Below are 15,178 nucleotides of genomic sequence, written 5' to 3'. Positions count from 1 at the left end.
GCCTGTAGCTGCAAGGAACATATTAGATTATCCATTCACCCCACTTTCCAGTATTCATACACCTAGTCCTATTGCTCCTAGAAGAATTGAAGCTACTCAGGATCCTATTGAATTGGGTCTTCTTGCTCAAAAATATTTAACCACACCTAAAGACAACAAAGATGAGGTGTTTGGCTTATATGCCGACACAGAGCTTGATGGCAGTATCATACACAGAATTGGTAATTTCAGAGTAACTTTTATGGGAGATGATCTGATTGTTTATTCAGAATCTCGTCTCGGAGAAAAAGGTGGTTTTGTTAAGTACCCCGGAACACCTGGATTGTGGGAACTGATGACTAGGAAAAGGCCTGGCAGCTATACAGATCAAGATTATGAACATTACAAAGAAATATTAATAAAATCAGATGCTCTGTACCAGAACAATGATCCTACACAAAAAAGAGTTAAGTCGAGCAGTGGGGCAAAATACAATAATTTAATCAAGCCCATATGGTCACAGATCAAGACTGGCAGTGGGATCAAACAATACAACACCCTGCCTAAAGAATTTGTGTGGGTTGATGATGTCAGGAAACTTATAGATAGGTTGCTGGTGATAGCTGGGGAGGAAAATGCTGGCAACCACAATTTTTACAATGAAAAGGTTGGAATTATGGACATGATAAGCACAAAATTGTCTAATTTTATAGTGAATGACCCTAAAGGGATTGGATATCTCATAAAAATTATTAATACTCTACCACCTAAATTTTGGAATGTTTCTGAGGGTCGGGGGCTTGTTAATGACATTATAAACAAGTTGCCATTTGAACTACACATTCCAGGCTATCAGTATTGTGGTCCAGGCACAAAATTGGATCATAGATTAAACAGAGGGGATCCTGGTGTAAATCCCCTAGATGCTGCTTGTAGAGACCATGACATAGCATACAACACACATTCCGATCTTGACAAGAGACATGTTGCAGACAAGAAATTAGAAGAGGCTGCATTTGGTAGATTTGTAAGCAAAGATGCTTCTTTGAGTGAGAGAATATCAGCATTGGGAACTACCATAGCTATGAGCACCAAACAAAAACTGGGGTGGGGGTTGTGAACATGTATATAATAAACCTACAATGAAGGCCAAGGGTGTTATGTATCAAATACCTTATGCAGGTCTTAAATCTCTTAAAACTATTGACAGTCTTTTAACCAAAAAGCAGCGGAAGAAAAAAAGCTCTTGTATTGCCAAGGGACATGGTATGAAATTGTTGCTTAGTACCCCCCAATTAAAAAAATTACAGCAATCAAGGAAAAAATTGCATACAGGGGGATTTATATTTACCATCCCTGCCATCTTAGCTGCTCTCGGGGCTGTTGGGAGCTTGGCTGGGGGATCAGCTGCCATAGCAAAAACAGTAATAGATGCCAAGAAAAATAGGGCAGAATTAGATGAGCAGAGGCGCCATAACCTTGCCATGGAGAAAAAAGGCAAAGGTGTTAAGAGAGCCATGAATAAGTTTAAAAAAAACAAGAGCCGCTTACAAACCAAGATATTGAAGCTTTGATCAAGCCATTGGGCATCAAACATTTTAGAGGTGTGTACATGTCTGATTCTTTACCAGAGCAACCACTCAACAAAGAGTGTGGCATAGTTAATTTGGATGAGTACAAAAATCAGGGCACTCACTGGATCTGTTATCTTAAATATTTAAACGATGATGCATTTGTGTTTGATTCATTTGGAGGTGTTCCACCTGAAAATTTAATAAAATATCTAAAATCACCTAATCTTTATTACAATAATGCCCGTGTTCAAAACTTCAAAGATGTTAATTGCGGACATCTGTGTTTATCAGTTCTTAGATATATGTCTCAAATAAATAAACCATCAATTGAAAATTTTCAAAAGGCCTTGTGGTATCTGAAACATCATGGGAGTATTCCATCTCACCAGCCAAAATTCAATATTGAAACTCAAATTACATGATGACATAGTGTATCCCAAAACAATAGCTCTCAGAGCATTTTACGGCATGTACCTAATCCCCAATATTACACACCACAACAATACAATTGCAGTAGGGGATCAAAAAATTGTCATCACTCCAGGGCAATATAATCTGTCCACTTTAAATGCTCAGTTACCCAGAGGTGTAGTGTTAAGTCAAAATTCTGTCACTCACAGAGTAGAGATTGTATCTGCTACAGAAACAGTGCATCTGGGTACTATAGGAGAGCTGTTAGGCTTTGAGAACAACACAAAACTCGAACCGGCCATCAAACACACTGCTATTAATATACCTAAATTCTTAGCCATAGAGACTCTGAATATTCACTGTAATGTGGCCGAGGGTATGATCACCAAATCAAATAGCATAGGCACTCACAAACAAACCGGCATCATTGCAACATTCAAACCTAATTCCGAATTTATGGAGCCCATCATCTACAATCCATCCCCAACATTATATTTTCCTGTGTGCCATAATAGAATAGATTACATTGAATTGATGGTCACTAATGAAAAAGAAGAATTAGTTGATTTTGCTGGAGCCACAACAACTGCAATCATAGAGATTAATATTTAAATAAAAATACATACAATGGAAAATATTGAGAGTTATGAGCTACAATCATTCCCCCCAAACAGGAGGACATTTGCAAATTTAAATCAACCCAACACGGAGGTTGAGGTTGATCTTGATGTAGGGGATGGCTTTATACACCCCCACAGTTCAGATCTATACATCAAATTTGATGTTGTAAAGCTCGATGGAACAGATTACCCGGCAAATTCAAATATAAGACTTGTAGACAATTTTGTGCCGCATCTGTTCTCTGAAATTGAGATCAGAAAGCATGGTGTTGTTATAAACAGAGTAGATTATCCCGGTATTACCTCCACGGCTTTGGCCACACTAAAATTATCCAAAACCGAGGCTTCTTACTACAAAATAGGTGGATTTGAGGCTGGTGATAAGATATTATCTAAAAATCACACAGTGCTGTTCCCGATGCGCCTGTTGCCAGGATTCTTCTCAGATTACAAAGAAATTATGTGGAAGGGTGGGTTAAGAATTACATTTAGAAGAGCTGCCAATGATAATAATGCTTTGATGAGGTACAGTGCAATAAACCCCACAGGGGAAGCTATGCCTAATACCCTACCTGATGAGGGCAAATGCATTATTCAGACTATGGAGTTAAGAATCCCAGTTGTTGAATATGAGGCCAGTTACGCTCTTAAATACAAAGCTGATATAATAAAAAATCCACAGATTCCTCTGCAATTTTACACATATCAATGTGTACAGAAGCCTGCCGCTGGTACTTATTATGAGTTTGATGCTACAAATTCATTCTCCAGCATACAATACGACATGCCTGATTTTGTAGTGGTACTGTTTCAGACTGGGAGACACAATAATCAGGAAAAAAATTCAAGTAAATTTGATAGCTGCAACATCAAGAACATATATCTTAAAAATGGCAGAAATGAGGTATTTCCTAGAGAAAATTACAATTTAGACATGTCCAAGGATGATTTTCTTAAATTATATGAGGCATTTTTGGCTTTCAAGAGGGTCACTACAGGCAGTACTGACATGTATTATTCACCAGATGAATTCAAGACACAGAGACCCATGTTTGTAATCAACACTTCAAAAAGAAAACAGGTTGTGGTTAATGACAGGACAAACATTAAAATTATCTGTGAATTCCATGAGGCTTTACCTGAAGACACCATTTGTAGTGTTATTCTCATAGGAGAAAAATCATATGTTTATGATGTAAGAAATGAGAGAGTCACGGAGCAGTTCTAGAAGATATTTGTTCTATTATCCTGTTGTACAACACACAAACCTCAACTGTATTATCAGCTAGCAGTGAATATCTTATGTGTGGGCAGTTGTATATATTTCAATCTATGAGGACTCGAACCCGGAGCCCCTTGTTTACAAGACAGCAATATTATCATTTTGCCATCAGGAGAGGCTTTACATTTTATCAGGACTCAAACCCGAGCCTTTTGCTTACAAAGCAACAATATTAACATTTTGCCATCAGGAGAGGCTTCACATTTTATCAGGACTCAAACCCAGAGGCCTCCTGATTGCAAGGCAATAAAAACCATGGGGCTATGCACCACACTCCACTGGGCCTCAGAACCCAGTAACTATAAGCTTTATATTAATATACATGGCATATCACACTGGAAGAATTGGGGTATAGGCCCCTCTTGGCATTGTTTTAAGTATGGGTAAATCTATCTGTTGAGCCCTCGCCTTTTCTACACTAGAAATTCAGAATTTCTTAAAAATCAGAGCATATCACACCTGAAAAATTGGGGTATAGGCCTCTCTTGGCTTTGTTTTAAGTATAAGCAAATCTGATTGTTCAATCAAATAGCCTCGCCTTTTCTACACTTAAAAGTTGTGCTGTCCGTATCGTAAATACTACTACTTATTACTGACATGCTAGGTGCCTGTGACTTAATGGTAAAAAATAATATTTTTTTAGAACATCATGCACGAGATTTGCATATGAAGCAAACTAAATTAGAAGTTTGAAATTATCAGTTTACAACTGAAAAATTTTACAATGTAACTGTTCTCTTATCAAAGTATTTTATTACATATACGAGGGTCGAGCATAAGTTATGGCAACTATTTCCTTTAATACAAAGTATTATATCTATGACCAGGGTTAACGATTACGTTACACAGGCAGATTCATCAACTAAGATAATTTATTCGCCTTGACGCACTCTACTTAGCATGATTTTTTTCTGTGGCATATTTCACATCACGTTCTGGCAACATGTGCACTTAATGGTCACCTTTCCTTCGAAACCGGAGCCAATCACCAAATTCATAGAGAACAGTAGTCTTAATTGAAACTTGTTGACTTGTACTTTCTAACAGAATATTTTCTAAAATGAAAAATCTCTTATATTTGAAATAAGTAACTTACATCAGGTTTCCATATCCTGCCCATGTCCTCTTTCGGAACGAATATAGATTCTTCGCTGAAATTGTAGACAAGACGACAGTCATACCAACTGATGTGAAGGAAAGAGATAAAATCCATATCCTGAAGGAAAACGAAGAGTGTATTAACCAGTAGAGGAGAAGGTCTAAATATGTGCGAAGGTTTAAATATGGGCTTTGGAGTTATCAGCGCTCCCGGGTACTGCAGGCTGGCAGAGGTTATTGGAACTGGTTATCTGTCAAGGACAAAAGTTGTGGCGCCAATTCGCAAGGGAAAGTGGTGGTTAGTTTCGGCCTTGGACGCTGTTATAGAATTGCGACCTCCGAAAATTTTTTGCAGGTATGTTTTAACTCAGCGTTTTCTGAATTCTCGTCTGCTTTGTATAGGTTATGATATTAGCGGTACATAAAACAAATGTGGGCTTTTATAATGCCACGATTTGTTTGTGAAATATGTACCACAGAGAGCGAAAATAAATTGAAGAAGAAAAATAGCGTGATGGTCTAAATATGGGCTATGACATGAGGTCTAATGCTGAGATCACATTTTCAACAAATATTTGGATGTTTTTGTTAATTTCGATTTTTCCCATTCCGCGTGATTTTCAAAACAGATTATTCATAAATATGAATTTTATAATGTTTTAGCGATAAATGACTTTTTTAAAAATTGTAATTGCTTTTTGTGATATTGCCACTAGTAGCCCATATTTAACCACAATTTTGAAATACATCATTTTACAATTTTTTTGAAATTGCTTTTTTTTTAAAAAAAAATGGAGACCTTCTATACTTTGGAATGCTATTACATTGAAGTATATATTTCATAGATATGCATTTTAAAGACAGGTGCTTGATATATTATTTTTTTCCTCCGAAAATGACAACATAAAAGGGGGACCTTTTCCTCTAGAAAAGGCAAATGTGTTTTATGACGACACTTGAGAGGTGTAATTACTTCCCTCACAATTAGGAAGTCACAAACAGTGGCGTTCCCAGGATTTTCTAAAGGGAAGGGTTATGTGTAATTTTTTATGTAGTCAGCATCATTATGCCATAATTTCCTGCCTTTCACGCTCTTTTTCTTAGAAATGCCAAAAAGGGGGGTTACAACCCCCATCAACCCCCCTTGGGCACGCCACTGGTCACAAACCACCTTTTTTGGAGAGGCATTCGGTATTTCATCGATGACGTCATCACAAGTTCAAATCCATTCGTTATTTCATCAGTGGAATCAGTGAGGGATGCATCACGGTCCACCACTTTCATCATACACACATGCTCATGTCACTAGTTTTTCTTCATCATGGCTTAGATTTTTCCCAATGTGAGATGTATTCACTACACTCTGTCCAGGGAATCTGTGGAGCGACCGAACGGAAGTACACGTCTGCGCAAGTAGTGACTTGAGAGGGCTCTACCAATGAACACGTGCGAGGGAACGGGATTGCGTGGAGGGGGAAGCAGCTGCAGTTACCAGCCTTTGCAGCAGTGCATACTGCTTCGCTTCGCCCACTCGCTTTGTTCCCTGCTGTAACTTTATGCGTGGCCTTGCTCCAGAGTTTCCCGGGATAAAGTATAGCAATTATCTATATGATGAGGAAAGCATTCAGCATATAGTTACTGAAAGTGAATCAAGGGTCAGAGGTGAAAGGGTGTGTAAAAGAGAAAAGTACCTGGAAAAATGCCTAGCACCGAAATGCTCAGGCACCGAAATGTCTAGCACCAATATTACATAGCACCAAAAAAAAGTCCTCGCACAGAAAATTTCCGACTTCCGCCTAAGAGGGTCAGAGAGAGACAGAGAGAGAGAGAGAGAGAGTCCAGCTTTTCCAAAATCGATTAATTGTCCCATTAAAATCCTTTCGGACGTTGCTTGAAAATGTATCATATCCATTTACTCGCAGATTGGCAGAACCCATTTTACTGTAGGCCAGAGCTCACTTTTATTCATAGGGTGGCGACGATTCATATTATTAACATACCCGTTGGAAACATGCAAGGTTAGAAGGAACAGGAAAATATTGAACCATTTCGAGAAATTTATCCGTAGGTTTGACGCGCACTACAATGTAGTTGTAATATAATATGGCAAAACCTTTTAGTTGCTACATCTGATATTTGACATAAACAGTTCAAATCAGTAAATTTTCTACGCTGTAGTAAGACCAGTGATGTGCATCTACGCATAAACAACGATAGTCTACATTTTACACATAGACTATTTTATATACGTAAATTACGTAATCTATGTAAACAACATGGCGAAAGGTGATAACTTAGCAAAGGGCGCCGTGGAATTAAAAGAAAATTATACTGCGTATCAGTTGCTGATGTGTGAGGAGAACTTTTCATACTCTTTCTTCCAAATTCGAACAATTTCTCAACTAGGAAGAAAGCTAATATAGGAAATATGCTAGTGTTTTATGGGAAAAAGACCACTTTTGCCTCACGACTGCCACCTGTTGTTGTTTTTGCATACTATTTATTTTCTTCCATAGTTGATAATAGAAGAGAAGAGAAATTTTGTTGTAAATAGGATTCTTTTCATTTTGTTAGGAACCAATACAGTTGAAAATGTCCCTTTCCTTTCATGAAACCCTTGAAAATTAATTTTAATGCACTTTAGATTGTCTACGTAATCTATATAAACTACAACCCAATGTAATCTACGCGTAGATTACGTGTAGACAACGCATGTAGACGTAAACTTACAGTCTACGGCACATCACTGAGTAAGACCCATGCTTGGACAATTTGTGCATAAAGTATTGAGCCAACGACTAAAGCCTTTAGCACATGTGTAGAGCTTGTTGCACGACTGCTAGAGAGTAAAGATTGGTTGAATTCACAATGCATGATTGCCATCAAGCAACAGAAGGGTACGTAACATCCTATGTGGCACTCTGTTATTAACCTATTCAAACGCCACATATGGCTGTGCATTTTTGGAAAATATTGTTTCGGAGAACAGTTGTAGCATGTAAGTATAGAATCAACAGACATCAAAGCCACAAAGCCAATCACACACCACTCCACGTGCACACGCCATGCAGGGCTATACACGAGTCACGCTTAACATTTGTTATTGATATGAATAATTTACCAATAAGTAGCTCAATATATTCAACAAAAATATCTTTGAATATGTATGTTTATTTGTGTCTCCTGATCCATTATTTGCACCCACTGCGAGCATGCCGATTGATTTATTTATTTTACTTCGCTTTTCCTCCACTTTTGGCTAATCGCGAAGATGAAGATGAAGATGAGCGATGATATGATGAAATTGATGAAGGGACACTCATAATGAAAAATTACAGTAAATCAAGGACTTAGGTGGATAGGCCATGTGGCACGAATGGGAGAGGCAAGAGGAGTTTACAGGATTCTTGTTGGGAAACCTGATGGTAAGAGACCTGTAGGAAGACCAAGACAAAGACGGAGGTATAACGTTGATATGGACACAAAGGAAATCGGTAAGGATGGAAAATATTGTATGATATAAATAAAAGAAAGATCACGATGACACTTTGACTACTGCCGTCGTATCTTGTCACCAGTGGCGTATACTGGGTTAAGAACCTGGGCTATCGCACCATATCATAGTGTTCGAATGGAGAAAAATTTGCTGGTGGGGGTGTTTTTGTTCTTTAACTCATTTGGGGTGGCAGGTTGAAGTGATGTGACTCTGTGATTAAAAATATATATCTCATAAATAAAACATGGAAATATAAATACACTGTCAGTAAGGAAAGGATTTCAAAAATTTCATTCTTATTTGCATAAATGAGAGGCCCATATTGTGAAATATTATAAATATATAAATAAATAAAAATAAAATTTCAACCTACCTATTTTCACGATTTTAAGTTCGGGTACTCCTTGTTGACACAGTAATAACGTCGTTGCCTTGAAACTAAGGGGTCCCGGGTTCGATGCATGGCGGTTTAGATACCACTTTAACTGTAGGCCCGATCCCCATTAGCTTATCTGTCCATAAAGTGCACATACAAGAAAAATCCACAACGATTTGGAGCTTATCGTCATTCGTAACCCGAATAGACAGCTTGCTAATTATGTCACTCATTTCAGTTCACTACACAACACACAGCACATATCATTCACAAAGATACAATCCACTCACTACTGTATTCACACGCTGCCTCTAAATAAATTCCACGCACCAAGACCACTCGACGCGATCTAGACTAGAACTGGTCCTTGTCATTTCGGTAAACCATTCCCGCTCAGCCAACAATTTTCTACTCCCCACTGTATCTCTAGTTGTTTGAAGGTCAACGACCTTTTTTCAACTCCTCTGCAAGCGTTCCATGATGTTCTTGTCCCTGCCACATGACACTTTCCCCTTTGGTCGCGATAATTTGGCTTCAAAATTCCCCATTCCTCGGAAGATTACATGCTGGGAAAAATTGGTTTCCAAAATTGACTCAGACTGTTGAGGAAGTTCAGACGGTTTTTTCCCGCCATATGCAACCCTGTTCTCTCTCCTGTAACAGTTTGACTCCACAATTCCCCGATCCTGGGGAAATTACATGGTGGGAAAAATTGGTTTGCAACATTGATCGGAGCCCTGTCAAGTTTACCCGTCACCCCCGTGGAGTTGCCCGCCAGCTGGGCCAGCCGTCTCGCGAATTCAAAGAAAGCGGGCAATGTTTCCAACTTCTAAGAAATCAGATTCATCTTCTTATTGAAATGAACAATTTTATGCACATTTTCTGATAGATATTTTTTTCTGTATTTTATTCCCCGAGTCTGGGCTTCGCAGATAGCCTAGGTAGCCCCGAATATACGCCTCTGCTTATCACACTAATCACTATACCACGGAGGCTAATATTTTGCCATCTCTTCCCATATCCCGGCTGGGCATATCATTGCTTCTTATCTCTTACTTTAAAGCATTTACTTCATATACATTGAATTTGCACAGAATATTATCATGGTATTACACACATAGTAGATTCACGGTCTCGATGTTTGGTTCGAATCCCGTCTTGAGTATTGATATTCCTATTTGTTTTCCGCTCAATTAGCCATCCTTATCGTCGCGATTTATCTAAATTGGTAGGTAATCTAATATAGTAAGCAACAATACATTTCTTGGTGATCTTGGGGACAAGTCTCCAATGTCCCCACAAGTACAAGAGCATGGAGGAAATGAATGGCACAAGAGAGTGTCAAGAGGGAATGGTGGGTTCGATATCCGGTAGATGCACATGGTGATTCGGATCCCACTTTAAACTGTAGGTCCAGTCCCGATTAACCTTACTGTGCATAAAGTGGACTTAAAACACCAAATCAATCAATCAATAGGGAATGAGATTGTAGGTTCAACCATCGTCCGAAATATCTAAAATCGGGACCCTGAACAGTCGAAAAATTTCAAATGCTCGCAAAAGTGTTCATTTCTCGACATTTTCTACACCATAAATGTTGGAAATGTCTTGAAAACGTGAAAATGTACATTCCAGAAACTCGAAGAAAAACATTTCATGGATAAATAATGTGTAGATACATGTTTTTGCGCATATATACACGTATTAGGAATAATCTGTTCTAAAATAAAAGTAATATGTACATATGTATGTACAGTGGGATCCATGAGTATTACCGTGCAAATTGTCCATGACTATTTTCATTAATTTTTCTCTAACGTCCTATGTGATGTTAAGCGATGGATTTTTACGTATGCTGATGCAGAAGTTGTCAACAGCTTGTTTTGAGTTTTCTCTTAATTCTTGAAGCTCTTATTGGGTCAAATAAAGTGAACGAACATAGTGATGGACAATTTTCACGGTAATACTCATAGATCCCACTGTACATGTACAGTACAGTACGCACGTACAGTACATACACCTTTATTTTTCTTCGAACGCCTTTCGAATGACATAATGTTTACCGTGGGGACACATTTCCTTACATTACAAATATTCTTATCAGTGTTTAGCGTTTAATTTTAATGTTTAGAATATTAATAATCATAAAATATTTTCCTTAAAATTGTCATAAAAACGCCATAGACTCAAACTGTTGCACTGCAGTGTTACTCCAGGCATTAGCTCCACCTGGCGATCATTTAAAAGATTTTTGGTAAGTTCCCGCAGTTGGCAGCAACTAAACTTTCCAGCTTTGGCACCCCTACATGCGCTTTTTAAATGAGGGCGTCAGATTGGCTTTTAATCTAGTGTGGTATGTACTTCGTCGTGTAAGTTTATATAATTACATGTAATTTTGTGTTTACGTTTATATGTAACGATGTAATGCGAATTAGTATCAACCATTTGAACAGTATGTTACAATAAAATGCCTGAAATAAGTTACCTACTTATGTAATTTGACGTGAAACACTGCCAGTCGAACTTCTGTCAACGCCAACCAGCCATTACAATTTGGAAGTCTAACCTAGTTTCGCAAGGTGAGTTATGCAGCAATTTCAATGAAACTTTAAAATATAACTCTGAATATTTATGTAATCTTGAACAAATGATTACTAAGTATCTGAACACTGTTGTGTTCTTGTGTTTCTTGAGCTGAAAAATGTTACTTTATCGCTAGCTTCTTTACAAGCCTTCTGTCATCGATAAAACTCTCTTGACATGTCTAAACAAGTTTGAAGTAATATTGTCTTAGGTTTCGGTTGTTTAATTCCGTGGTAAGTTCTTGATAGTGTGGTTAATTACGTATGAATTTTTGAGGAGAATATGCCGTTTGAAGAAAATCAAATAATTTTTACTTTAGTGAAATTTGCAATCAGTAAGTTTTAAAAATCGAACGTATACAGTATTTATGTTTTGGGTTTTTTGTTTATAATGTTATTGCAGCAGCGCAACCGCAGGGGGAGCATTGCTCCCTCCTCCAACCTTGGACTGAAATGAGTTCTATGGGGGCAAACATTGACGGCCAAGTTGTACCTGCAGGGGACAATTACCGCCCACAACTTCAAATTTTATGCAAATAAAAATATTTTTCGTAAAATTTTCTTGCTCGCTTCGCTCGCAATACATGCTTTTCTTAGTCTTATCAACTTCAGATCCGTAGCTAGAGGGCGGCGGGAGTCGGCCTGGGCGATTAACGGTCTAACTGAAAATAAGTTGTAAGATTGATTGATTGATTTTTTGGTTTTAAGTCCGCTTTACGCACAGAAAGGCTAATCGGGACTGGACCTACAGTTTAAAGTGGAATCCCAACCACTGTACCATGTCCCTCTACGGGTATCGAACCCGGGACCCCTTGATCTTACCACTACACCATCGATGAGGCACGAAAGTTGTAAAAGAGAGAATGCATTGGCGTCCCGTGAAATTATTTGCACCCTATTAAATCAATATTGATTACAGCCTGCAAAAAAATTGTATCCAAAAATGTTCTTGCTCGCTTCAGTCGCAATGTGTCATTCTTCTATGCAATGAATTGTAAATTTCCAGACAGAGCAATAAGACTTGTTTTAAAAGCATGAACAATTGTTTTCAGCAAAGGGAACGTGCACATTTGAGATACAATTTATGTAATTTTTGGTGTTGGTTTATTGTGATTGGTGAATTGGATGTGTAATGTATTTAAATAAAGTGTTGTATATAATATGTATTAAAAAAACTTTGAAAATGTACACAATTTAGTGTCCACGTCGCTCCATGTTGCATATGTGAAACACATGTGCATGAAAGTTATACATGTTAATGTAAAAAAGAAATATATATTTGGAATGCATTTATCAAAAATTTTCTGTCTTTCAAAAATAGTTTGTGCGCTTGTTTTTCATTATTAATGTGAAATTGAACCTGTTGAAAAAATAATTCAAATAGTTTGTTCGAACACAAATTCTTTAGCACCAACTTCTACCCCCTTCTTGTATAATTTAGAAGGGTAAACGTCTTTGATATATTCTACTACTACTACTATTAATAATAATAATGATAATAATAATAATAATAATAATAATAATAATAATGTTGGTCCCGGGTTCGAATCCTCGCTTGGAAATGAATGTTTGTGAGTGTCCATTCATCAATTTTATCATGTCATCACTCATCCCCATCTTCGCAAATTAGCCAAAAGTGGCACAAGAAACGAAGTAAAATAAAGCAAATCAATAATAATAATAACATTATTATTATTAAAATTATTGTTGTTGTTGTTGTTGTTATTATTATTATTATTATTAATATTGGTACGTTTATCCTGATGCTTGCCCCACCCCAGACAAAAATTCGTGGTTGCGCCTCTGTGTTATTGTAAATGTATCTTGAAAAAGTCACTATAAAAGGGTACTGCTTTAAAATTAAGAATTATTAAGTCAACAAGTAATATACACCTAATACAGTATAACTTGTGATTGAATGAGTCCTTCATTTAAAATAATGCAATGTTCACAATTTAACACTTGTATTTTAAATATACACATTTAGTGGAGATGTACAAATTGATCGAATGGGGGAGGCCTATTTTATGATGATTTTGATTTAATTTTTGTTGTTTAGCTTCCCTTTGTTCCCACTTTTGGCTAATCGCGACGGTGAGGATGATTGATCATGGGATGAAAATGATCACAAAGAACACCAATGATCAGGCCGGAAATGCCCGTCTCCTGGCGTCGTATCTGCCGGGGCTAACTACCCCGCGCACGGAGGTTTTGGTGTTTTATGGTGACGATTGTCAGGGTGGTGATATACACTTATTACATACAGGGTGTATCATAAGTATCCACTGTATAAATTTGTCCATAACTCACTGGTTGAAATCTAGTTTTATATTATACTATCTTGTTTCCATAACCAATCATTTACTGTAATCTACAGCATTTTTCCCCATTCTAATTTTAAAAAATCACAATTCAAGCTATTGGAATTGTTAATATCTAGCCAGCTCAGAAGCCAATAACATTTGGTGGTTAACCAAAGATCTTAGCACCAAAAACTCCTGGTTTGAGATCTAGCACAGACATGGGTATTTCCTTGTTAGAGTCCCCTCGTCAATGTAACTTATTCATCATTGATTGCCTCAAGGGGCAAAAAAGCAATGTAAAATAAGGAAAATATGGAATAACAATTTCAACAATGTTGATGATTCACTGTTGTTTTGTAAAACATTTAAATGCTGATCAATGCAAAATTTATTGCATAAAGGATACACTAAAACGTAATGTTTCTACCCTCTAACAGGGTCTTCTTCAGATAAAGATTCACAATAAATTCATTCTGAATTATTTTATACAATAATTTTTGCCTTGGTCAGATTTGGAATGTTTTGTTAAACATGGAAAGAAGGCTTAATGGTGGTACCATTTATGTTTTGCCTTTTTTTTTCAAGGTAATCTAGTAAAAGTTGAGCTTCTAACATTGGATTGAGGGGTCAATTCATGAGAGATTTTTAACTTTATCAATACAGTTGTAAACTTTGCACACTTTCTTCATGTACTATACATTTCACATTCATTATTTGTGTTTATCCGCCCTTCTGGCACCATTTCTAACCCTATTCCTGTATATATGTGTGTGTGTGTGTGTGTGTGTGTGTGTGTATGTGTATATATATGTATATATACACATATGTATGTATATGTATGTATGTGTGTGTATGTGTGTATATATAATCTTGTGTAGTAGTAGTTGTGCATTTGTGTTTTATCTTGTGTAGTGGTTGTTATGTGTTTGTGTGTCTTGTGCAGTAGTTGTGCTGTGTAGTGTTTTTGGGTTTGTCTTGTGTAGTAGTTGTAGTGCCTAGTGTGTTTGTGTTTATTTTGTGTAGTAGTTATGCTGTATAATGTGTTTCTGTTTGTCTTGTGTAGTATCGGTGGTGTGTATGTATGTGTCTTGTGTTGTAGTTGTGCTGTCTAGTATGTATGTGTAGTAGTTGTGCTGTCTAGTATGTTGGTTTTGTCTTGCGTAGTAGTTGTGCTGTCTAATTTGTTTGTGTTTGTCTTGTGTAGTAGTTGTGGCGTGTTTGTGTTTATATTTTGTTGTAGTTGTGATGTGTTTGTGTGTGTCTTGTGTAGTAGTTGTGCTGTCTAATGTGTTTGTGTTCGTCTTGTGTAGTAATTGTGCTGTCTAATGTGTTTGTGTTTGTCTTGTGTAGTAGTTCCTCCATTCATATTGGGGGTTAGGCGTAGAGCTGACAACTCTGCACTGTAAAAACACATGTCAAGAAACAACAATATAAGGCCATGGATGTTCCCAAGGTAA

The 15,178-nt window shown here is 37.2% G+C and overlaps 1 protein-coding gene across 1 annotated transcript in view; it reads right to left on the bottom strand.

Annotated features, from left to right (window-relative positions):
• The window catches only part of LOC145980065 (glycine receptor subunit alpha-2-like), a 114,510-nt gene that overhangs the window by 47,130 nt on the left and 52,202 nt on the right, over nucleotides 1-15,178 (bottom strand). Inside the window, exon 4 of the mRNA XM_083113056.1 lies at nucleotides 4,963-5,082. Coding sequence (XP_082969182.1) covers nucleotides 4,963-5,082 — 120 coding nt within the window. The remainder of the gene's footprint in view (nucleotides 1-4,962; nucleotides 5,083-15,178) is intronic.

The sequence above is a fragment of the Lepisma saccharinum genome, chromosome 27 (assembly GCF_977018435.1).
Source record: "Lepisma saccharinum chromosome 27, izLepSacc3.1, whole genome shotgun sequence".
Taxonomy (NCBI): Eukaryota; Metazoa; Arthropoda; class Insecta; order Zygentoma; family Lepismatidae; genus Lepisma; species Lepisma saccharinum.
Note: the sequence above shows the minus strand (reverse complement) of the source record. Positions and strands in the feature narration are given on the sequence as shown.